The 24,721-nt window shown below is 51.0% G+C and overlaps 8 protein-coding genes across 8 annotated transcripts; 3 read left to right on the forward strand and 5 right to left on the reverse strand.

Moving 5' to 3' along the window:
- Positions 1-131: 131 nt before the first annotated feature.
- HO173_002529 (uncharacterized protein) lies at positions 132-866 on the reverse strand (the record flags this gene model as incomplete). Its single annotated transcript, XM_037304462.1, has 4 exons — positions 132-246; positions 297-401; positions 453-578; positions 628-866. 4 exons carry the CDS (start codon positions 864-866, stop codon positions 132-134), a joined length of 585 nt encoding a protein of 194 aa, XP_037168555.1.
- Positions 867-3,986: 3,120 nt separating this feature from the next.
- Positions 3,987-5,379, forward strand: HO173_002530 (uncharacterized protein; the record flags this gene model as incomplete). Its single annotated transcript, XM_037304463.1, has 2 exons — positions 3,987-4,218; positions 4,274-5,379. The coding sequence occupies 2 exons, from the start codon at positions 3,987-3,989 to the stop codon at positions 5,377-5,379; spliced, it is 1,338 nt and encodes a 445-aa protein (XP_037168556.1).
- Positions 5,380-6,678: 1,299 nt separating this feature from the next.
- On the reverse strand, positions 6,679-11,510 carry HO173_002531 (uncharacterized protein; the record flags this gene model as incomplete). Its single annotated transcript, XM_037304464.1, has 2 exons — positions 6,679-11,387; positions 11,456-11,510. 2 exons carry the CDS (start codon positions 11,508-11,510, stop codon positions 6,679-6,681), a joined length of 4,764 nt encoding a protein of 1,587 aa, XP_037168557.1.
- An 814-nt stretch (positions 11,511-12,324) lies between these two features.
- Positions 12,325-13,512, reverse strand: HO173_002532 (uncharacterized protein; the record flags this gene model as incomplete). Its single annotated transcript, XM_037304465.1, has 2 exons — positions 12,325-13,087; positions 13,148-13,512. The coding sequence occupies 2 exons, from the start codon at positions 13,510-13,512 to the stop codon at positions 12,325-12,327; spliced, it is 1,128 nt and encodes a 375-aa protein (XP_037168558.1).
- Positions 13,513-14,167: 655 nt separating this feature from the next.
- Positions 14,168-16,901, reverse strand: HO173_002533 (uncharacterized protein; the record flags this gene model as incomplete). Its single annotated transcript, XM_037304466.1, has 2 exons — positions 14,168-14,518; positions 14,574-16,901. The coding sequence occupies 2 exons, from the start codon at positions 16,899-16,901 to the stop codon at positions 14,168-14,170; spliced, it is 2,679 nt and encodes an 892-aa protein (XP_037168559.1).
- Positions 16,902-17,798: 897 nt separating this feature from the next.
- On the forward strand, positions 17,799-19,913 carry HO173_002534 (uncharacterized protein; the record flags this gene model as incomplete). Its single annotated transcript, XM_037304467.1, has 1 exon — positions 17,799-19,913. One exon carries the CDS (start codon positions 17,799-17,801, stop codon positions 19,911-19,913), a length of 2,115 nt encoding a protein of 704 aa, XP_037168560.1.
- Positions 19,914-20,414: 501 nt separating this feature from the next.
- Positions 20,415-22,271, reverse strand: HO173_002535 (uncharacterized protein; the record flags this gene model as incomplete). Its single annotated transcript, XM_037304468.1, has 5 exons — positions 20,415-21,539; positions 21,589-21,939; positions 22,002-22,082; positions 22,135-22,204; positions 22,255-22,271. The coding sequence occupies 5 exons, from the start codon at positions 22,269-22,271 to the stop codon at positions 20,415-20,417; spliced, it is 1,644 nt and encodes a 547-aa protein (XP_037168561.1).
- Positions 22,272-22,937: 666 nt separating this feature from the next.
- HO173_002536 (uncharacterized protein) lies at positions 22,938-23,735 on the forward strand (the record flags this gene model as incomplete). Its single annotated transcript, XM_037304469.1, has 1 exon — positions 22,938-23,735. The coding sequence occupies one exon, from the start codon at positions 22,938-22,940 to the stop codon at positions 23,733-23,735; it is 798 nt and encodes a 265-aa protein (XP_037168562.1).
- Positions 23,736-24,721: the final 986 nt, after the last annotated feature.

A 24,721-nucleotide genomic window follows, 5' to 3' on the forward strand; every position in this document is an offset into this window, starting at 1 on the left:
CTGGAGACGAGCCGCACCTTTGAGCAGACGTTGGGACATTCCTCTTCCCTCTTGCTTCGATTTGTTGGACTTCTCTGGTGAAGGCCTGCGTGTTATGTCAGTGAGTGGTGGAGGTCAGGCTTGGTGTGGGTTTACTTGGGAGTTTGCTTGTCCGCCTTCTTCTGCGGGCCTCCGGGCGCTTTGAGGGGAGGTGGAAGCATAGCTCCAGGTTCTACCTTCGGTTTATCGGATTTTGCAGATGACGGCCTGCGGGGTACGTCAGTGAGCGGTGAAGTTCGGGTTCATCATGAGCTTACTTTGGAACTTTGCTGTCAGCCTTCTCCTGTAGACCTTCGGCCAAATTGAGTAAAGCTCCTGGCATTGATTTCGGCTCTGAAGTGGGAGACCTTCCAGATATGGACCTGTGCCATACGTCAGTGGAGTGGTGGATTTCGCAATGTGGAAAACCTCACGTTGGATGTTCGTCGCCCTTCTTCAGAAGGTGATCAATTTCCTCAATGGATGGTGGAAGCTTAGCTCCGGGTTTTAGCTTGGATGGATCAGGCCTCCCAGATAACACGGACTCTCCGGATGGCAACCTGGGTGGTATGTCAGTGAGTGCTGGGTTTTGGACCGCCATGAGCTTACTTGTATCCTAGCTTGTCCGCCCACTCCTCCAGAGTCGGACGCTCTTCAAAATCACCTCCCTTCAAAGGAGGAACTTCGAAGTCCGGACCTTTGTTACGATACTCCCAGTAGAATGGGCCTTGGGCATCACGGGTGTTGATGTCGCAAGAAATCCTGGGTGGGGGTGTCTTTTCGCGAGGTGTTGGGGGGTCAGGAAATTTGTTTGGAGGAGTCTTGGGAGGCTCCGGTGGAGGATCCATCTTGAATCTTCCTCTTTGGTACAGGTAAGCGGATGTCGGTGAACGGAGGTTATGAGTTCCGCGATTTTTGAACGGTGAGGTTGTGTGATGAGGTTGCCATGGAAGGGTGAGGAAAGCTTTGGATGCTAGCCCAATTGGGTAAGTAGTTTGGGTTGAGATTCACAACAACAAACACATCAAGAAGCTTTTCCCCCGGAGTTAATGGTATGATACTCCTATATGTTCCTGTCCACATGCAAAGATATCTCGTATGATGGGAATATATGTTTATTTAGAACGGAAGGGCTCGAAAAAAAATCAAAAAGCGCCACGCACCTCACTTGTGTGCTGGTACACCACCCTTGAATTGAGTCGAGCGCGCTTTTGCAATCTTGCAACCAAGCCCAAGTGTCTGAGGGATGGCTTTCAACACAGATACCGCCTTTGGGAGACCAGCCCATCCAAGAGGGAGGCGGAAGAGGTCTCATGTGTTGACAAAAAGGGGGTTCTGCATAAACGGCCTGCCCAGCGATCCCAAGTAAAAAGTCACTCTACTAGAACGAAGTGGGTTCCCATTCAGTCTCAAGGGCCGTCAATCGTGATTGCTTCTATCGTATCTTACATTTGATCATCCAATCCTACGTCTGCTGCGTGTTGAGGTGACAAAGCCGGCCTTGTTGGGAGAGCAGTCCCACCTCGATGGACACGACAGGTTCTTCTACTGCTCTCATGACCGACGCTTCTGGAGGTGTTGTCCCCGTCCATGCCTCCCACTCTGTCGTTGTGAGGTCGTTCGGATCTATGCGTCGTGGGAGGGGAGTGTAGAATGTGGGAGAGTATGATTCGCTACTTTTCATACCTCACGGTCTAGTCGTTCGAGCATGGGTCGTACTGCATACTTCCGGCTGCTTTTCTAGGTACTACAATACTTGTGCACGTCAACGTCTCAACGCCAACAGCCCCATGATGGCGAGGCATGGTTTGCGTGCAAGGAATACGAGATGTTCTTGGGAAGAGAAGAGTTTATTTATTTCGCATCTTTCTTGATCAAGTTGCGCAGGCGTGAGCTTTACTACATATCTCCACCAACTTTGCTGCTCGTAATGCTTGTCTGTCTCATGATCCCCAGGCCCAGAGCCACAAGGTCGAGGGAGGTCGTGGAGTTGGTACTGCGGACAAATGACTGACCACAGGCGCTGGCCATGTCAAGCAGCTGCTTTATAGAATTGTCTCGAATCATGGATGCTATATCAACAGCGTACTCGCTCATGAATGGGGTGTGTTGTCATGGTCAAGGCATGTCGTTATTTCAAGAATACCCTAACGTATTTAACTCCAAGCGAAACGGAATCCATCGTCCACAAGTCCTGCTTTAATATTAGGACTCAGCCTAAGCTTCAACATTATATGACTGTTTCTTGGAGCGCGTCTCAACTCTGGGGTGTGCACTGTTTCAAGACCATCCAGCGCACGTCCCTACCAGTGATACCCCTGTAACAGGCCTGAAGTCGCAAGGGAGCCTTGATATTGCGCAAGTGCAAACTTATGTACGCCCGTTACATACTCGTTTCAGCATCTTTCACGAGACGTAGAGAGGTCAGAGCTAGGTGAGTACTAGGTATGCAGGGTTAAGACGCGCGGAGGCTCGGTTGGTGCCGGACCCATGTCGCCACAGATTGAGCCAATGCAAAGCCAAGGCTCCAAGTCCTTGACTGCCTGTGTCCAATCAATCCGTGCAAGCACTTCAATAAACCTGTTTTCTCCATGCTCCGAGCGAACGAGAAGTCTTGATGTCGATGAAGGCGATGGTGATTGCTGCAATGAGCGGGAATTCGATGGGCCCGCATGAGCACTTTTTGGTGTATTCCATGCAAGCCTTGGAGTCTGAGGAGGTCTGGCTCCGCTGCCTTCCGTGCCCACTGAATACTTTGCTGTGGCTTCTGACCGTACATTGACTTTTTCTCAATGGACCCGCACCTCGCGAACCTAAAGTAGATAGTAGTACTGGATAGTCAGGGAGATACCTAGGATCTATTAATATTGCTGACAGCTCTAATGAGAAAGGGTGCGTCCAATCCGGAGTGCCAATGCAGCGGAGCGGAGACAGCTGCAAGTCATGCCTGACTCGTTGAAAAAAGAAAAAAGGGCAGGGGATCGGGTGGTCCGGCGGGAAAAAAGCCGTTGCTGGAGTGGGATTTAGGGTGCGTTTAGGCTCTGAAACGCGTATTTGGCCCCAAGAATAGCGGCGGCTGCCCTTTCCCCTCTGGTGCCCTTTGGTGCCTCACCCAAATTTTCCCTCTGCGAAAGACCGGTCTAGACCCCCGAGCACCCCGAGTACCACCCAAACATCTCCATCGGCTGATTTACTCATTTCTTCTCTTTCTTTCTTTCTTCTTTTCTTTCTCTACTGCCTGCACTACGACCCTACACATACCTACATTCGATTTTCGCCGTTATGACTGATGACCTATTCACTTGATCATTCTGCCCTCCAATAGACAGTCCCTCTTTTGCCATCCCGGTCTACTTGCTGAGATCCTATCCACATCGCTCTGGCTCCAGAAAACAACAACAACAACAACAACAACAACAACAAACAACAAACGCTTTCTTCCTCTCGGCTACACCACATTGGTAAACCGAGTTCGTACTCGTCTGTGATCACCCAACCTCACCAGCTACATTCAATCAGCCCCGATACGGTAGTATGCAACGGATGCAATGACCACAAAGGCATCGGCTCGGCCACAGCCTTTCGTGTCTGACCAGGATGGGGCCAATTCAATCGAAGGAATCCCTTCCAAGGCCTGCTTGAATTGTCGAGGTTATTCGGATTCTGATCTTCCAAGCTGTAGAGCATCCGGAGTAAAGAAGTATCACATCAGTGACTTCGCCGCCCCTGTTCCAAATGATCTCGCCGCCGCTACTATTGAGACCACAAACATGCATTCGCTCCTACCCCTGGTGAAATGTCGGCAGCACCTCCAACTTCCATCCTTTAGATCTTTGGGCATCTCTTCACGCGTACCCGACGCTCTGCTCACTCCACCTGACGAGACTATCATCCAAGATTGCATGGCAACTCCACCACTTACTTCCTTTCCATCAGCTTCCAGAAGATCCTCGTACCCAGCACTCAACATGCCGAAGACGCCGTCGCCTGACCGCTCAGACTTTACCTCCACGCTCGGCCAAGTAGCGACTGCTTCTGAAGCTCCGACTACTACTGCCTCGAACCATCAATCCATACCAGTCTCAGAGGCCCAAGCCGGGAATGCTGAACATGGGACAGACCCTACGAGGTCTGACAGTGAGGACAGCGATGCTGTGCCTGGTCAGTTCGATTGGCTCAAGGAGGCTACTGACGCGCTTGGTGAGCTTCACGAAATCGTTGCAAAGCATTGAATGCTTCTCGCTGACCACCGTAGTTGCCAACATCGATGTCGCTGCTACAAACTATGTCGTGTATACGCTCTGCCATACGCAACCTTGCCCTCTTACGAACATCATGATGAAGCCTAAAGACGAGAAGAAGCCGCCTGTTTTCATTGGTGATATCAAGGTGCCAGTGCAAACCACAGAAATGATTGGACCCGTTGCAACTACCTTCCAGGTCATCGAAGCCGCCATCCAAGATAGCGCGGATCCTGGCGGACTTTACATCGATATAACCTACGCAGTGCCCGTAAAATTCAACATGAACCACATTCCCAACAGCCCCGTTACAACACCCAACATCGGAGCGTCGGGAGCCGACTATTTCAGTATGAATGTCTTCCCCAAAGCGGTCGTTGCAATGGATCACCACCACGCCCTCAATACCTCCGTCCCCTCCTCTCCACACCCCGTTGTGGCGCCTTCCAGCATCAGTGTCTCCCTGCTTGAACGCTTCATCCCACCTTCGTCTACCGAGGAATATCTCCACCTTTTCGCTATGGATGCCCCATCAGTCCTCGTCGACCGACTCGTTGAGCTTTCGCCAAGAGGAGGCATGCTCGTCTTCGTCTACCCAACACTCCAAGGAGCCACCACGTTCTCTTCCAGATACCTTGGTGCGCTTCTCGATCCCTTATTACGCAACATGGTCGGCCTCTACAATCTCTCTGCCGACTTTGCGTGTGGCATTGGCAAAGCTGCGGCTGTGCACCAAATGCTTCCCTACGAAAAAATGCTACGTAAACTCTCCGCACTCCTCCGCCAGCTCGAGCGCGGCATTACCGCTCCAAATCGCCCCAAGCCCAGATACAAGATAATGCACTCGAATACGCAGGTAGTGCCGCTGGAGCGGAAAGAGTGGACGCAGTGGTGGATTCATCAGGAGAGCGAGAGGATTGCAAAGGTGGTCAATAACTACTTCAACAAGGGGCTCATGTTGCCACACAAAATGAATTTCTCCGGTGATATCGAGGACGTGACGGCCTCGGACTTGGTTCGCGAAGTGTGTGACGGAGTGAAAGAGAGGCCATATGCAGAGTGCGACGCGGTTAGAGAGGGAATCGAGGTCGGAGTGTTCGTTGTGAAGAGGACTGCTTGAGCGGTAACAGCACGTCAGAGATCGATGCAGCATGGGGAAGAAAACACACAGGATTTTGAACTCGAGGGATTTCTTCCCATGATTCGGACAGGTAATTGCTGTCTTTAATACGTCATAGCAAGCGAGGCGTTGGGGGAAAAGGGGGCAAGCTCTTGCATAGCAGTAATGTCGGTAGGCTCTTTATATCATCGGCGAAGGCGTCTTATCTAGGGAAAATTTGCAGAGAGGCATCTCTCCAAGATGCCAACACTCCGCCGATTTCTACAACCCGACACAAGACACACGTCCCCAAGAATCAAATCCAACACCCCATTACTTCACGTCCACTCCAACCGCACCACGCCGTCCAGCTCCAAAGTCTCCGCCCCCCCCTCCTCTCCCAGCAACACCACCATCATCTCCTCGTCTACAACTACACAACAACCCTTCCAAAACCCCGCACGCAAACCCTTCCCTTCCCTCGTCCGTACGTCCGTACCTACGACTCCAGATCCCAGAAAAACCCCATCGGTACCCCTCTCCCACCCACGACACAAACCTCGCCCCTCCCCTCCCCTCCCCCCCTCCCCCCCTTCCACTCCTTTGCTCGCTATCTGAACGCGGTTCATCTCATCTCATCTCATCTCATCTCATCTCATCCGTCCATCCGTCCGTCCGTCCTCACCGGCTCGACGCCAGTTCTCCAACGGGGTGCAGTCCTGTTGACCTGCTCATTCTACCAATTGGCTAGAGGATTACGAGTAATGGGGTCGATGGGGGCACCGGAGCCCGGCTGGGGTAAGATCTTGCGGGGGGGGGGGGTTGGAAAGAAAGGGAGGAAGAAAGGGAGGAGGGAAGGAAGAAAGAAAGAAAGAAAGAAAGGAAGAAAGAAAGAAGAAAGAAAGAAAGAAAGAAAGCAAGAAAGAAATCTTTCTTCTGCGTTGTTTGACGGAATGACCGATGGGTTGAATCATTCTCGGGTTGGTTTGGGTTGGTTTGGTTTGGTTTGGGTTGGTTTGGGTGATGCGGCGGGACTCGTTGGCTTTCGGTGGGAACGGATCTTAGCGCAGGGGGAAGGGCGGGTCGGAGCTGGTAGGTAAGGTAGGGAGGGTTCGAGGGGGGTAATGAGACGAGCGAGAATGATGGGGTAGAGGGGACGACGTTGACGAGATGGGGAAGTGAGATGGGGTAGGATCGGTTGGCGGTATTTTGAGGATTGGGCACCAGCTTTCGGGTCTATCTGTATCCTGTAATGAATCACCGTGCGCCCCCGATGTCTAAGCGCTAGAAGACCGTGCAGCTGCTTTTCATGCTCCGTTGTTACTTCTCGGCTTCAGCCCCCTTCCCTTTCTTCCCACCAACCGTCTTTCCAATCCCCGTCTTCACAGCACTGACCAGCTTCCCCAACCCACCGAACAGATAGCCAAACCCAAAGCCCCAGCCTCTAACTCTGACCGTGTAAACAAAGAAGTACACCAGCGCCCAATTGCTAATGACAAACGCCAGGAAAATCGGCAGGTACTTCCACTTATCGCTCGGGCTCACATTCAGGCTTGCCATATACTCCACTCCACTGGCATACTGGCAGTAACCACAATCGCTCGTTGCGCTCGGATTCGTGATGTAGCCAGTGCCAACGCTGTTGACATACGGTTGAGCATACTGTCCACAGGTCATCCCGGGCGGTGGATTGAACATAGCCGCTTCGTCAGGGCCGCATTGAATGGGTATGTCTCGGAGCGTGGCAGCAATGACACCGCCGATCCAGTAGGTGGAAGGGTTGACCCAATACATCCAGTACCGCCAGAAAACTGGAAGTTGAGAGTAAGGACGAACAACGCCGTTGAAGAGGCCGAACATGACGAAGAAGAACGGCAGAACGTTGGAAATGACGGTGAAGGATGGGGCAAAAGCGCAGATCCATTGGCCCCAACTAGCTTGGAAGAGGAAGAAAAGCATCGTCATCCAGAAGACGTAGCCGGCCGTACTGCTATCGGTTGGGAGGCCAGTGGCGTAGTACCAAATGATCCAGTATATGACAGCCGAAACGATGGAGATAGGGATCTCGGTCACGACAGAGGCTGTGCAGAAAGCTACCCAGTTATAGATCCTGCTCGGGTTTTCCCTAGCTTCCCACAGTGCCATATTCATATAGAACTTCGGCACAACGGCGTTGACGACGGTAGGCGGGATCAAGATAATCAGGAAGGCTGTGAACATGCGGTTCTGCATGTCTTGGATCGTATTGCCTAGTTGCCAGAAGGTGAAGCCGTTGAAGATGCCGATAATTATTGCAACGAATAGTTTGCCATAGAGGTAGGATGGGTCGCGCCAGTATTGCGTGAACATTCGGTGAGTCAGCATGGTGATTTGGAGCCAGACTGGGGAGGCGTATTCATGTTGTGTGTCTGCGGCTTTGGGCGGGATCTTCTCTCGCTCTTTATTAACGCGATCGATCTCGACAAGAACGCCTTTGTATTCTTGGGATTTCTTCCATTCGTCATTCCAGTTCAGGCGTTTCCCGTCCTTCCTTTTGCCGCCTTTTGCTGCAGTCTCAAGGATGAACTCCGCAATATTCTTTTGTGGTGGGCAATAAACTTCACGATCGGCGAAATACTTGTTAACAGCAGAGCCATTGTCGCCAACGGGACCAAAGTAAAAGGTGTTACCTCCAGGATTGAGAGCAAGAATCATGTCGAACTGTTGGATGAGAACCGAAGACGGTTGATGGATCGTACATATAATCCCATGTCCAGCTACCGCAAGCTTCTTGAGGAACCGCACGATCGAGTAAGCAGACTGGCTGTCGAGACCTGATGTGGGCTCGTCGAGGAAGAGAAGTGAAGGTTTTGCAGCCAGCTCGACCGCAATAGTGACACGTTTCCGCTGCTCGACACCCAATGAAAGGATCAAAGCATCGGACAATTCCCGCAACTCAAGCAGGTCTATGATCTCCTTAACGTAGGCAAGTTTCTCTTCTCGAGGCACATGTCGTTCTTGACGCAAGATTGCGGAAAATTCGATGGCTTCTCGAATAGTAGCAGTCCTGTCATGAAGGTCTTGTTGTTCGACAAAGCCAGTGACACGCTGGAATTCAGTGCCAAGATTTCGGCCATCAACAAGCATTTCCCCACTCACGACACCAATCCTCTGGCGCTGGCTTAAGGTGTTCAACAGGGTAGTCTTCCCAGCACCGGAAGCGCCCATTAGGGCTACCATGACTCCAGGTTTAGCGTACCCATTCACTCGGTTGAGCAATTTACGCTGGCCTCCCTCATAAGGCACGCTAAACTCAACATCAGTCCAAGTAAAGACGCTCTCATTTTCCGAGATCTTTGGGATTGGGTTGTCTTCCTGGCTGCTCGTCTGAAGTTGACCACTCGAGGCACTGCTATCTCCAGCATCGCCACCCTTCTCAGCGTCCGCAGTGCTTGGAGTGCCCTGTGCGGGCGTCTTGGAGCCTTTCTTGAAGACCAAAGCACCCCCACCACCCCCCACGAACGAAAATAGCTCTGATCCCATAACGGTGACCAAAATATAAAGCACAGTGAAAGCGATGAGCACACCAAAATTCCGCCACAGATGCGAACGCGTGTATTCGTAGGTAGTGCCAATGTATGCGGAGCCTAAGACGCTCGTGCTGCTCAAAGTGGCTCCGCTAATGGCACATCCTTGATATTGAGATAGGACCCCGGGACCCTGAGGCACAAGCATTTCTGCAGCGCAGGACATAGTTCGGTCGGCGAACTCGTTCGATAGGACACCCTCAAACGCATAGGAGATCGGGTTTATGTAGTAAATCCAGCCGAACCAGATCTTCGAATGTAACAGGGTGGGTTTCGGTATTGCGTAGCCAGTGTAGATGATCAGGAGATTAAGGGCGGTACCAGAGAACCTGACCGCATCGTCGATTGTTGGTGACAATGCCGCAAACATCCGGTAGAGTGCGGTGATGCAGATAGTTGTGGTGTAGACGAATAGCAAGTAGATGAAGAACTTCGACGCGGTAACGTCCAGGCCTGTCAAGAAGTACATGATGATCGTGAACGGTATGACCTGTGTGAGAATGAGAGGGAAGTCGGCCAGAACCCGAGCTAGAACCACGGCACTGGGCCGGTAGAAGGCATATTCACGATGTCGGTCGATGACCACTCTACCAGAGACGGCCTTCATCAGCTCGGAGAGTTGAAGCCAACCAAGAAATAGGATGGAGAAGAAGCCTGTGCCGCCGCGGGTGAAAGCACCTTCGGTGTTCAGAGGTTGGCCATAGAAGAGAGAGCCCACGATGAGTCCATTGGCAATGATGATGAAGAATTTGGTATAAATGGTAGGCTTGTCGCCCCAGACGAGCCAGAACTCGCGCTGAGTACACGCCAGCACCTGTTTCCAAATGCTCACAGTAAAACTCGATTTCGGCGACACATGTTTCGACTGCTGCTCCTTGACGCTTTGCTTGAACTCTCTTGCGTCCCCATGGTCTGTACGATTGAGGTGCTGTTCGTAATCCTCGACGTCTGCCAGGACTTTCTTGTAATTGGCACTATTCTTGAAGGCTCTCTCAAAGTCTTCCGCGGTCTTCGGCGTCTGTGCTTCGTACCCTTCGCGGAACACTCTTTGAGCTGGATCGGTCACAGCGGTCAGGAAGTCTGCAGTCGTTTGTCTCTCTGGGCAATAGAGTCCCAGGTCGAGGAAGTACTGCTTAGCTTCGTTTGCTGGACCTTGGAAGACCATCCGCCCTTCATCGATGACGAGAACCTTGTCCATTAGTTCGTAGATCTGCTCTCCAGCTTGGTAGAGCGTAACAAGTGTCGTGCGGTTACTGACATCCGTCATGATGCGTAGAGAATTGGCATAATCCAGTGCGGTAGAGGCATCCAACCCTCGAGTTGAATTGTCCCAGCATACCACTGTTGATTTCGTAGCCAGTGTTTCTGCAATAGAGACCCGTTTCCTTTCACCTCCCGAAACACCAGGAACCATTTCATTTCCAACCAGCGTCTTAGCAGTATGGCTAATGCCGAACATGTTCATCAGCGCGTCAATGATGATGCTCATTTCGCCTCTTTCACGCTTCTTGGTCTTGTTTAGCAGCGAGAACTTCAAGGTTTGCCAGACATTCAGAGTTGGGAAATGCTGGTCGTCTTCTGGGTTGTAGTTGACTTCGCCCCTATAATGTGCATTCTGTTCTTTGGCCGGAATGCCTCCATAGGAGACGTCTCCTGTTACCGAAGCGTATTCATTCCGCTTATTTGCAATAGCTTTCAAAAAAGTAGTGCAACCAGACCCAGGCCGCCCAAGCACCAGCATCATCTCTCCATCTCGGACAATGCCCGTATAATCATTGATGAGGGTCCTTAATTGCTGATGTTTATTGAAGCTTAGAGCAGGTATGAAACGGCACATGAGCCGATACAGATCCGGTCCGATGGTCCCCAGTATCGCATCCGGCAAGGTCTTCGTATAGTTCGTCGTGCTCCCAGCACCTTTGACAGTCAAATTCTTAAACACCACACCCACTTTCTTCGCTGAATCGCCCGTATCGGTATGCTTCTCAAAATGGCCCTCTTTCAGAAACGGTCCCAGCTCGAATTGCATCTCTTTCTCCGCCACACCCTGTGCATCGCCAGCTTCAAGGTCCTCGCCATCGGCGAATGCGCTCCTTCTCTCGGAAGACTGTGTGCGTTGCTGGGAAGGACGCTCTGCTCGCCTGCTTCGACTTGTGAGGGTCCGCATGAGCCCGCCGCCATCGGCTCTCGCACTGGATTTCGATCTTGTGTGGCTCAATTGAGAGAGCTCACGCCGCATGGCCTCGTAGTCCTCCATTGCTATTCTGTGACTAACGGGCCCACCAACGTCTCTTTCGCCCCATGTCCCTTCGGCAGTCGAAGAGGCCTCAGTACTAGGGACAGCTGTGGAGGTGGCACCCGTTTGGGGCGCGGCGTCTTCAACTGCTCCCTCGCCATTGGCGTTGCTCCTTTGCTCTTGATCATGGTCCGGAGGGGCAATGTTGTGGAGGTTTGCGTCTGGTGCTGTGTGCGATACATGAAAAACTTTAGCAATGATTCGGGACAGGGTATTTTACATTGGGAGGACTCACCACTCGATTGAGCTCGCAGTCGAAAGAGTTCTCCTGGCTGCTGCTGCCCAAACATTTTGATAGTCTGGTGTCAATCTGTCGAAAGATGCAGGGAAATTGAAGCAGGATATATGACGGATATACCGGAGTGGTGACTACTACCTCCGCTTGTGGGTCTCTCCCCAAAAGAACTGATAGACTCTGTGTTTGAAGAATTGAGGCATAGATTTGAAATCAAACTTATCCTCCTTTTCACGTCATAATTTTGCTCTCTGGCGCCATCCTAGGTTTTCATATGTCGGCACATGTGCCGGCGATTAAGGTATGATCCGTGTAACCCGGGTGGGGCATTGAGTCATTGACATTATGTCAATGACATAATTGACTACTCAGCCCTATCAAAGTAAGAGAATATAGCAAATGTCATGCATAGAGGGAATACCCTTTTACAATGGGTTTTTCACAATGGGTTAGGATCAATTTTACAAAATAAAGGAAATTTCTTGCAGGTAAAACAATGATTCTAAGGGGAAATTTTGGTGATATCGTTTTTGGGGGGCACTGCGTCTAAATTGTTCGACTTCTATAGATTCTCCCTTGCAGGTAAAGTGACGATCCTGAGGAAAAATCTGCGAAAAATTGTCACCATCTTCTGTGATTAGTTCTACGCTGTAGGTAAAACGACAACTTTTGAGGAATCTTTCCTGAGAGTCTTCACAATTGTCTGGCAACTGTCAGACTTCTACAGTTTCATCAAGGGTTTTCGCCCTCTATGCAAGACTTCTGCTGCATAATCTTATGAGTCAAGCAGAGAAATCGAGTTTCGTTGATCACCAGGCGTGCTCTCGTGGATGTTATGTATGAAGAGCTTCTTTCTGCAGTCAGCGTATTCATCGTTCCTTCCCGCCCTCCTTCCCCTCCTTCTCCTCCACCGCCTCCGCAAAATCTCCCAAGAACTTCCACATACCCTTCTCCCTCCACCCTTTACTCTTCCAATCATTCGCCAACGTGTTCGGGAATGTGCCCACAACATTGATCATCGTATCATCATGTGCAATCATAGTCAGTATATTCTCATGCGCATCAAAGTCCCCCAATTTCACAACACTGTCTCTGGCAGCTTTGAGGTCATGCGCTGCGTCCTCACTGGCCAATAGAAATGGCTCGGTAGAGGAAGACGATGAGGGATGCAGGTGATGGATATCAGCGAAAACAGCGCCTGGGCAGATGCCGGGATGTGTTCTTGGGATGGGAGATGGTGAAAGAGTTTCTGGTAGAGGGAGGTACTGCGTTGGGCGATACTCGCCCCCGTGATGCGCGCAATCGCCGCCAAGGAGTATAAAGGTTGTTTCTGGCGACACAGTGGTGCGTGCAAGACCGCACATATGCCCAATTGCATGTCCTGGAGTGTCGAGAAGGTAGAAGCTGCCATCGCCGAAGAAGTCAACCGCTTTGCATCGACCTAGGACCAGCTTTGAATCTGCGAAGGATATCTCGCGGAGGTTGCGGCCCTCGTATGCGCTTTTTGAAATAGGCGCCTCAAGATTTTCAGGGAAGCCTGGCACAAACGCGTGTTTGAATCCAGGGCCGACGATGAGATCTGTGGAGGTGGGGAAGGTGAAAGGGTCGCCAGTGTGATCCCAGTGGTAATGACTATTGAGAGATTAGCTGTCAGATGCTCCTTGCTTGGGAAGCGCCGTTCGCGCTTCCTACCTCCAAATAATGGCTTCAACCTCCTTCGGAGCCACCCCGCCTTCTAGCAAAATTTCTGCAACTTCCTTCTTAATTGTCACCGTCCAGCCCCCATCTTTAATACGCTTTACTATAGTCGCTGGCAGGTTTTCCCAGTCCTTCCGTACCCCCAGGTCGAAGAGAACCTTGCGTCCAGAGGACTGATTTTCTATAAGGAAGCAGAAAGCAGGGCAGTCCAGGTAATCGAGGCCTTTGTAGGGCGGGGTCATGAACGCAGAGAATGGGATGCCCTTGATGCGCGAGGTACTGTCGATTATATGGACATTGACAACGGACTTGGAGTCGGGAATGTTCAATTGTGGGGGAGGCTTAACGGTGGGCGCCATGGTTGGCTGGAGGCAATGGGATGAGATGTATGCGATCGACTGCAGAAACGGCTGAAGACCAAAATTGTGTTCATGAATGAAGCATTCAACATGAATGGATTGAAGTTAAATCATGACGTAGACACATGCAGGGACAAAGTCCGGAGCGGATGAGGGCGGGAGCCGCTTGATCCTGCTAATTTCAAAGAAACGTGAGATTTTGGCCTGCATACTCGCTGAGACAACTTCGAAACGCAGGTGTGTGGATCAGTCATGGGTATGGGTAGAGATGAGACCCTTGTGGTGCGCATCAGGTTGGAGCGCACAAATTCCCGAGATAGTTTGCGTTCAAACGCCTTGCTTCTCTTTTTTCCCCTAACAACTGGATACAGATCAATGTGTAGTCGACATTGTCTATGATACCTTAGAAAACGCCGGTGAATGCCCTGGGCACCAATGCGCTGATATCTTCATCGAATAGTTCCCAAGTCCACAATGCAAGAAGCACCCGCTGCGTAATCGTGTCATTAAATGCCACCATGGCTGATCAGAATGAGAACCAAACTTGACGAACAGTAGGAGAAATTGTTTGGCAAGCCTTGGCAAGGTAAATTAGAGAGTCGTTGATTGTTTGCTTGGTGGACTGAAGGGTTCGGTAGTCGTAGGGAAACGAATACTAGAACACAGCAGCTAATCCACTCTTTGACTGCCTCTTGCTGAAGCGTTTCCGTCCAATGCCATGGAAGGACTCCTCGTTGCTGGAATAGTTTTTCTGAAGGGTGTGACGACCAGATCCGTTCTCCAAGGGTCCTGGAGAATCGAGGTCGAGCCCGCGCGAGGATGTATGTGAGCCTGATTGGAGATCCTTGAGGGCATCGTCGCCGGTGTACGAATTTGACAAGCTTTGGGAGAATGCAATTTCTCGGGCAGTCTCGATGCTGTCAAGCCATTCTTGGGCAGACGCCGAAGTCGCAGACCCATCAGATGATGCAGCTTTAGGATCCTCAAAGCTGAAGTGCTTGTCATGCTGTCACTGTGATTAGACATGCGAATTGTAGACAGTGGTAATCGAAGCTACTCACTGTATCGACGCACCAATACGTGAAGCCTTTTGAATCCTGTAACTTTCTCCAAGAGCAACCCGAAATAAGCAGCGGTATCTCGATCTTTGACTTCTTGTCTTCCCCGCCAGCAGCGACTATAATGATTCGAGCGCTTGATGTTATCATTACCAGTCTTTGACGTTTTTTCGTTGTGTTACTGCCAAAGAATCTCGAGAACTTTTTGGGTGAATCTGTCTCGCCATTCTGACCAGCACTTTTACCCGTGGGGCTGTGCGGAGCCGGGGTGGTATTGACAAGGAGGTTACCAAGCTTCAGAATTCGCTCGTTGTTCTTTGTCAACACAGGCGACCATTCAATGTCAAGCTGGCTTGGTGGCGGAAGCTCCGTGATGACTCTTGGACTGGGTCTCGGCACGCTACTGCTGGCTCCTTCAAATCGGGTTGTTGAGGTGCTGTGCGAGGGCGCAATATTTGGCGGATAGTTGTTACCATTCCCATTGTTGTTGGCATGGCCGTTCAGCCTTCTTGGTTCTGCTACCGCTGGAACAAAGCTCTTCAGCCTTGGTGCTTTTTGCCTCCACAACCCGCGACCCCAATTCACACCGTCAAAGAATTCATGATTCTTGATGTGCTCAATCGATAGGCGACTCGCAGGATCCAAGACAAGCAATCGTTCGACAAGATCCTTAGCTACCTCCGGAAATCCTGTAGGGAATTGGTACTCCAGGGCAACAATTTTTTGAAAGGTCAGATATTCGTTACCAGCTTTGAATGGTGGCCGACCTGCTAGAAGTTGATATATGATGCAGCCAAATGCCCACAGATCACTGGACTTGCAAGCTTTCTTGTCTGTGAGCAGTTCAGGGCTCACATATTCTGCGGTTCCGACAAAAGAGTTTGCTTTGTGGTCCTCAGATCCGTCCAGAGGGTTCCCTGCCCCTATGTCCCCATTTGCGTCCTTCGGCAGCCGCTCAGGGACATCTAAGATCTTCGCCGTACCAAAGTCTGTAATTTTGACATGCATTTGATCATCCAACAAGACATTCTCCGGTTTCAGGTCGCGGTGTATCACCCCTCGCGTATGCATATAGTCGACCGTGTCCAATATCTCGGCACCGTAAAACCTTACGCATTCCAAGTCAAAGGTCGTCATTCGCTTGAGAACACCCAAAAGCTCCCCGCTACTCGCGAGATCCAGCACAAAATACAACGATCCTTCATCTTGAAATGTATAATAAAGCCGCACAACTCCAGGATGATCGGTCAAACGGTTCAGGGTATCCTTCTCGATATTCACGTATTTTACCTTCTTTTCCTTGATAATGTGCCGCTTGTTGAGCACCTTGATGGCATACTCTTTGCCTGTCTGCCTGTCTGTGGCCGCCATAACAGTACTGTAGGAGCCTTCGCCTAGCGTCCGCCCAAATGCAAAATCCTTAACTCCTTTTTTCACGTGTCTTGTTACAGGCCTGCCGTTGGCATCTATTTCTTGACGTACTCCCACCACCGCTCCTTTTTCTTGCCATTCATCGCTACTTTTGACAGGCCCTCCTTCTATTCCATATGGTGACCCAGCAGCTGGTGATGGTGCAGACACCGCGGAGTTGCCTAGCTGCCCACCTCCCATGCCTCTTGAGCTTTTCCTTAGCGGCAGCCCTCCGTTGCCGTTGTACAGCTGACTTTGTCTGTAGGATCGATCTCTGTGGCTCCCCTCTCTTGTTGGCACCCCCGCCTGCATCGCCGCCGACGCACCTCTCGAGCTGCTCCTTTGGGGCATTCCCAGGATTGACGAATGCGAGAATTCGTCGCGCTGCCGATATGATCCATCGCTTGGTAGCTGATTCCCATTGGGGACCGGAGGTGGTTGAGTATACATGGAAGCTACCGGACGTAAGCCTGAGGTTGGATTTCGTTGACTCAAAGGCATCATCGTCGGGTACTGTGGAAACTGAGCTTGCTGTTGATCTTGGTATGTGAGGGGTATGGACTGGCGGTTGGCGTGCCGCTGCGCGTAAGTCGACGGATCTCTGGGTGTGGAAGCGAGAGGCTGCTCGATTTGACCGGGTAGAGGTTCAGCTGAAATTGTATCTGTAGAGAAAGCTTTTGGATTGAAGCCTAAGGGAGATGTTGACCGGAAGCCATTGTTCGGTAGGGATGGCGGTAGAGCTGGAGGGGAGAGTGGGCTGCTTTCCTCTCCTCCATGTTCTGTAGCATGGTGAGATGCAGACAGCGGTGATATCGAAGAGCCATGTCCTAAACCTTGCGAAGACGGAGAGGGTGAAGCGTCGTCAGGATTAGCGATCCGCAGACCTCCAAGAGTCTGAGCAAGACTCAGGTCGCCGTCCATGGTTGTTGATTCTGCTGCACGGCACAAGGGAAAAAGAGTTGTGTCGGTAGTATAGGTCCTGGAACAGGGACATCCAGCCTGTGTACGGAGTATGGGAAGAGTGGAGCGACAGCTGTTCCTGGCAACTGTGAGGCTTTGGTATTGATACGAAAGGCTTGCCTAATTTGATTATTTAATTAGATCCAAGGGATGGTGGATGGTGGGATCTTCTTTGCGGCGGCGATCATTGTAGATCTGCTCCTTTCCTGGATCTGATGAGTTTGAAAAACTTCGAGTGCTTCAACATGACTGTATAAGGGGATTCACCTCTCAAAAGTGCAAAGGCAAGAGGTCATACATGCAGAAATGAACTTGCGTGGCAGTGTGGCTGCCATACCTTGGCTTCGTAATCCCGCCTTGGCGGTATCGAATAGCGGTGCAGCATCCTCATTGTCCTACCCTCGTACAACAAAGCGTTCTCGAAAGCCCGGGTCATCAGCTACAGCTTGTAAGAGGATTCATCAGACCAAAGTCATTTGGCAAGAGTACTGCTTGGTCTTTAGGTGAACAAATCCGTGCTTCGATCTTGGCTTGGTATGACGTTTGAGGAACATATCATCCTTCACTGTATCACTCATAGCTATTTGTGGGACCCTCTACGTCTCTATATCCCCAATACCTTTGCCAGCGCATCATCATGATTATGTACACAAGTTGTTCTATCTCGAGTACGAAGTTTCCAGTGATACTTTCTGCGTTCCCTCACGATATTGCCTGAAGTAGGGAGCTCTTGCCTTGCAACAAGCCCGTTTTCATTAATGGCAATTGCAATGGCTATGAGCATGACTTACCCGACTGTTTCTGCTCACGTCTCTATCCTTCGTCTCCTTCTGTCTTTCATGTCTTCAAGTCGTCGAAATGCTGCGTTTGAATCCGACGCAGCTAAGGCTGGATGCCAGAGACCTAACCTGGCACATAGACCGTCACAATGAACGTCAAACCGTGCGTGCCACAGGACCACCGACCAATGTGATTAACAAGACAAGGAGTCCCAAGAAAAAGCAACACGACGCTCGCACTCACGATTCACCCTACTCTTTTGCCCAACCGGCTACAGCCAGAACAACAGAGGTCACCGGCAAGCACGAAGACTCAATAATCTCTAACGAACCAGTCCCTCACGACTCAAGATCCTTCTGGGATAGAGTACTCGCGGATGCTGGAACCCCTACACGGACGCAGACAACTTCTCTGGGCAATGCGACAGTGATAGAGCCCTCCAATGACTTCCTCGAGAACAATCATTCCTCACGAGCCTCAATCGAAGAAAATTATACTGACTGGCATGATGACAACGACGTTGGGGCCCATTACAGTGACCACCTGCGGTCGCCTTTCCGTGATACCGAGGCGGACCTCTCCTCTCAATGGCCACTTCCGTCCTCCTCAGGTTCACTTGAATCAACAAGAGTCGACCCCTGCGTTGATGCAAACAAAGCAGATGAGGGGCAGAAGTTCCCTTTCGAGAAGGTGGTAAAGACTGCGTCAGCAAAGCGTCGATTGTCGTTCAACAACTTCAATTTCTTCCATCGGAAGGTCACGCCAGACTTGGATGGGAGTCTCGAAGTCAATGAACTCCACTCTTTTGCCAACGGAGATTCTGATGGCCGCTACAACTCTCATTGGAGCCACGATAGAAGCAAATCAGAATCATCCAATAGCAGCGCTGGCGGAGACATTCGTGATGGAATGTATGGTAGCCGTCGGGATAGGCGTACAATTTCCACCAACCTGGAGACCTACGTAAACGGCAGGAGTGATGCAGAGGGCAGCGGGTCTAGGCACTCATCCAATGATACCGCCAGTCGATCTATGCTGCCAACAATGCCTTCACCACCACATTGTGAGGACACTCCACGTCACGCAAGCGGTCTTCCGAGATCTTCTTTGTACATTTCCCAAGCCGCAATGTCAAGCTCTCCACATAAGGGTCCAGAAACTATAGCGGGCTATTCTGAGACACCTGCCTCCGAAGGGCTTCTGGCATTTCCTCCAAGGCGTCGTAAGAGGTACAAGCGTCGCAGCGAGAGCTACCCTTTTGTGTCATCAGAAGATCTAGACATGTCTGCTCTACCACAGGTCGATGGGCCTTCAACATTCAAGAGTAACTTGGTAAATCTACCGTCCCTCACCCTTTCGTACCCCTCGACGCATAACATGGTACCCACTCCACCACCGGGCCTCCCAGCTTGGAACTATCACCCTATTGGTGCATCACCAGCTGGTTCCCCCAACCACGACCCAGACTACACTACTGGTAGATTACACGGTCAAACTCAAACGAATTACGAATGGTCTTCGCCTCATGAATCTTATCAGGATTCCGTCGAGATCCATAGCTACCGGTCTCATAGCAGCATGGGTTCCCACCACACTCGCATTGCCTCCTCCCAGAGTCAGCTGGGCACTGTTCATCCAACTCCATCCCGTCGCAATCTTAGTCCTTTTGCAGAACCTTTCGTCCCAAGAAGCGCTCGTCGTCATCCCTCCCCACAGCTACCTCTTCCGCCGCCTTTCTCCGCTACGCCACGAAACCTGTCCTTAAATTCTGTCTTCCCTTCTTCTTCCGTCTCCCCGCACACACCTCCTTCCCGCCTCCCTTCCTATCCCATCTCTCCTGTGCCACAGTCACACGCCCACATACCCATTTACAACGACAATCTCTCCCCAACGACTCAACCTCAAACGCCGGCCGAGCTCTCGCGCAACCGACGACCGCCCTTGGCGACTCAGAATCCTTTCAACACCGCACCCGCTCCTTCTCGGGGTTTGACGACGCGAAATGAGAGGTTGGCTACTTGGCAAGCTTTCGCTACGCCGACGAGAAGGCCGTCTGCCCGGACGAGGAACTACAGGGATTATGAGCAGGAAAATGTTGGGGCGGTGGACGCAGAGGAGAGGCGATTGAGAAGAGAAATTGCTACAGGATTGGGGATGGGTAGGGAGGAGATGGAGAGGGATAGGCAGAGGTGAAGGCTTTTGATGCGAGTGCACTCTTTGCGCCTTTTTGGACCGACATTGGGTTGCGTTCTAGTTGGCTATGGGTCTTAAAAGCATCATCTTGGTGTAGCATTTGGTTATCCGGTTTTGAGCAAGGTGGGTTTATGGCATTTATGAATGTGTTTTTGGTGCAGCCAGATTCCGGACTAGCAGGATATGGCGATCAGTAGCAATTCAACTTATGGAACCTAATGAATCGTAAATTACCTCTGGTTTCGTATGCCTTTCGTGATTCGCCAAATTCAGGGTAGGAAAGGCATTGTAGGCAAGAGTGTATAGCGCCATTGTTATATGTTTGTGCAAGCTGAATTTATCATCTATGTGAAAGGATCAATCGTCTAGATCTCGAAGCATGAATGCAAGTGTCTACCTCATCTCAACAACAATCTAATGCCACAAGAGATCTCATAATGATCGCTCCTTCTGTACAAGCCATTCAGCTATAGCATGCATGACACAGCTCGATACACACGCTTATTGCCCATTGACCGAGACCCCCTTGCTCGCCTTCCTCGCATGCCCGGACGAAGCCTTGGCCTCACCATTCGTCTCGACCCCATTCGGCTTGAGCGGTTTTCCCTCGTCACGGATGCCTTTTTTGGATTTGAAGAACTGTGCACCGTCAACAAGGCGTCGCTCATGGTTGACCCTCCCGTTGACGAAGTCGGGGTAGTTGAGCGTCAGTTCCGCGGCGCCGTTCACAATGTGATCAGCGGCCTCCACACCCAGCATGAAGCTGTGATCTTGGTTGCCGACCTCGTATCTCCAGCTGCCGAAGCGGCCACGGGAATAGATGTCTTTCTCTTGCAGCTTGGGCAGAAGCTGCTTGAGAACGCCTTCGCGCTCGAGGGTTGGGGTAGGATAGCCGTGGTCGAAGCGGCGGTGGTATGTGCTGACGATTTCGTCATTGGGCTTGAGCATATCGGTGTTGATAAGGCCTTGGATGCAGTCGCGGAGCATGTTTGCGTTGTCGACGGGCTTCATGGAGGACTCGGAGACTTCGAGCATAATGGACCAGTAGGGGCCTTCTTGTGGGGAAGTATTCGAGGGCTTCTCGCCGGATGCAAGCTGCATGGTGGAAAGCTTCTTGGATGAAGCGGGTTGATTATTGGGAGAGTAGTTCGAGAATATGGTAGCGCGGTAGAATGGGCTGTCTGGTTCCGGGAAGTATAGCCAGCATTTGTCGCCGATGCGCTCAGGGCGCTCGCCTCGGATGCCGACGCCGATAACGTGGGTGGAGGAATAGAAGAGGTCATTGGAAAGAGATATAAGGGAACTGTCGCCAATCTTCTCAACGAGAGCGTCGACGGCCATTGTACTGATGAGCTTGTCGTAGCTGATTGTTTTGCCGTTCTCAAGGGTGACCACTTTAGCATCTGCGTCAACTTTCTTAACAGTGCCATGCGAGCCAAACCTCGTCTTCTCTTTGGGTATAGTATCGGCAACGGCGATCCAGATGGCACCTGTCCCACCATGTGCTGGGAAGCGGAAGGTGGCATTGGGTCCCCAGTTACCGGCGGTCTTCTGCATAATGACGTTCTTTGTCACAGTCTTGATATCCGGAGCAGCGACACGCTCACCCAGCCATTGGCATTGCATCTAGGACCGGTCAGCCAACTGTTTACACTGCATGTTCGCTCTTGCCCACCTTTGTTGTTGGTACTGCCCAGACTTTGAAGTTATAGGGTCTCATGAAGAGATCGGCAATACCCACACCCATCATTCGCACAATCCATTCGTCAAAGTTTTTCGGCTTCGTGTTGGACACTCTTGCCTCCATTGCTGCATCAATCATACCATCTATGCAATCCACCTGCTCTTTCTTGGGCAGCATGGAGATGTTGTTCTGGAATGGATAGGGCACCCATTGTTCCTTGCAACGGACGTAGGAGACCCGTTGATGTGTATACCAGTCATCTTCTTTGGGCAGTGCCTCGTGAATGCAGTCGTCGAAATACTTGTAGTGCGAGAAGATGACATGCCCGCCAACATCGTAGAGCTAGGAGCGTGTCAGAGTAAGTTCTTAAGAAGCAGCGAGATTAGATTGGCGGCGAGACTTACAAAGCCTTCAGGTGTGATATCTGTAGAAGCTAGTCCTCCAGGTGTTTCGCTCGAGTCAATGATCATCCATGATGGCCCGTCCTGCGCTTTGAGTGAGCTTTGCCCCTCTCACTGCGTATCGGTGGGATCGCACCAACTGATGTAAACGCTTTCCAGCTCCTAAACCAGTTGGGCCAGCGCCAATGACCAGTACATCTACGGAGCTGGACTTATTAGCCGTATCCCTGAAGGGGCGTTGAGTGGCAACACCTACATGTCTGATTTCGTCATTGTGTTCTTTGTGACGCTGTGTTCTTTTGAGATCTGAGAGTCCGGTGCTCAAGTTGGGGAGTATGTCTGATGGAATGATGTATTTACAGAAGCATGGGAGGCATTGAACGAGCGGCGGGTTAAAGAGAATGACAGGAGTGAATAAGTAGGTAAATGAATGATATACGAGTAGAGGCTGATGTAACGTTGGTGTTGATCCTCGAGCAAACCCTTAGCGTAAAGTGTCTTTTTTGGCCGGGATCTGCGTGACCGAATTCCCTCGGACGAGACTTTCAAGCCCCAAATATTCAGCATTGCTATCGCTCTACGAATACGTCCGATCAGACAAAAGAAGGAGGTGACCTTGACCACAGCTCTGGAAGCCGACCTGACCGAGTACGCTTCTGTCCTGTTTACAGACGACTGCCAGGTGCATTGGTGTCAGCTAGAGGCAGCTCGCTTAAAGATCGGGATACTCGTAAGGCAGAATTGTCGAGTCAATGGGTTTATTGCTGAATCTTCAGAACATCGGACACTCAAAGTAGCATCAGAGGCAAGTCCGGGTGAGTCAGAGTACCCGTATGTCAATCACCAAAATTAGCTTCGAGTACACGGTCTCTCCTTCTCCAAGTCTCTTTTTGGCGGCTGTTGAAGATCTATCAAAATTCTGATTGCATTTGGTGCACCATGAATCCTCAAGCCTCGCCTTTGCAATTGGCAAAAAGCATCGAAGGCAAGCCCCCTATTCGCTTTCTCGATCCCACCACTGCCTATAATCTATGGTCCGAGGTCTACGATACCGATGGCAATTTTCTACAGGCGCTTGACACGATTGAGATGCGGTCTCTAGTTCCCAAAATGGTATCTCGGATATCTTCAAGTCCTCCATGGAAGGTCGTAGATTTGGGATGTGGCACTGGCCGGAATATGACACGGCTGTTGGACCTTCCCTGCTCTATGGTGGTAGGTCTTGACGCAAGCTCAAAGATGCTCGAGATTGCCAAATTGAGGATCAATGAGCACATGTCGCAGATCAGCAGGGCATCTGAAGGAGCTCAAGGAGCCCGATTAGAGCCTTACAATCTGTTGGGCAGCTACCACATACCGTCCTGCGCTTTGAACGCGGATGCGCTCATTTCAACGTTGGTTTTAGAGCATGTTCCCCTCTCCATTTTCTTCGAGAAAGCCTCGGAGTTGTTGAAGCCGAGCGGGCTTGCCCTAGTGACGAACATGCATTCAGACATGGGAGCGATCAGTCAAGCGGGCTTCGTGGACCCAAAGACTGGAGAAAAGGTGCAGACGCAGAGCTTTGCTCATCATTTAAATGACGTGGTTGCCGAAGCTCAGAAGCAAGGGTTTGAAGTTGTTGGCGAGGTCCTGCAACGAGCAGTGGATGAGGAGATGAGCGAGGTGCTGGGGATGAGAGCTAGGAAATGGATTGGTGTAACTGTGTGGTTTGGAGTTTGCTTTCGAAAACAGGCATGAGGAGCTAAGTATGGCATGAGTGTTGGGTCCAATTCTATGACGATTCTTCTCCTTTCCAGATATGTTTCACTCATCACCCTACATTTTTGGATATTGTTTCTACACATTGGGGTTTGGTGTTTGAGTTTCGTTTTGAGTACGGTATGTCAGCGTTGCGCTGACCCTAAAAGGACTCTTCCCTTGTGTATTCAGCGGGGTCTAAAGGGCTTTAGCGAGCCTTACTGATACCTGAGGTCTTCAGGTATAGCGTTGCGAATTTGAGGACGAATCCTTTGGGAGAGGAAGCAATTGTTAGCATCAGGTTCCAAAGGGGACGCGAAGCGCAGACACATTGTTAGCAACCCGGAAGCTTAGCCGTTCGGCCAAAAGCTTATGCCTGGGGGTGTCCGCTTCCCGCCTAGATTACCCTTATTTGGGGTAATGTTCCGGCCTATGGCCCCCGTAAGGACTTGATCCTAACGATCATTTCCTCCCTTCACGAGGCTCGTCCTCGAGGCCAGAGGAACCCATCGCTTCGGGGCCACAACTACCCCGAATCAAGTGATTTCTGAAGGCAACCTTCCCAAAACACAGGATTCCTGCTCATCCGAAATATAGAGGTTTCGACCCCGAAACACAGGGGCATCTCGCCTTGTACCTAGGTACCTGTACATGGCCCGCAGGCACTAATCTTAAGCTGATCAGGCGCTGTAACAGGATCCACTCCCGGGCGTCTCGCCCGAGCTACAGGGGCTCTGTGCTTGAAAAAGTACCGAGGCGTCTCGCCCGAGTGATAGGGACTCTGTTCTACGGGGTTGCTACCTCGAAGATGTCATCTGTATAGGGTATCGTGCCAGAAAAGCCTAGTTGTAGGGCAAAAAGCTTAGTTGTAAGGCAGAATATCTGCGCTTCGGCGTAAACCTTTTCCCGCGTTATAGACTAGAGGTCTCTTCCCTCACGAGGCTAAGTGCCTAAGAGGTTGATGTGTGAAACCTCAATCCTCGTAT

The sequence above is a fragment of the Letharia columbiana genome, assembly GCF_014066305.1.
Source record: "Letharia columbiana isolate WasteWater2 chromosome Unknown Sc0000005_s0, whole genome shotgun sequence".
Taxonomy (NCBI): Eukaryota; Fungi; Ascomycota; class Lecanoromycetes; order Lecanorales; family Parmeliaceae; genus Letharia; species Letharia columbiana.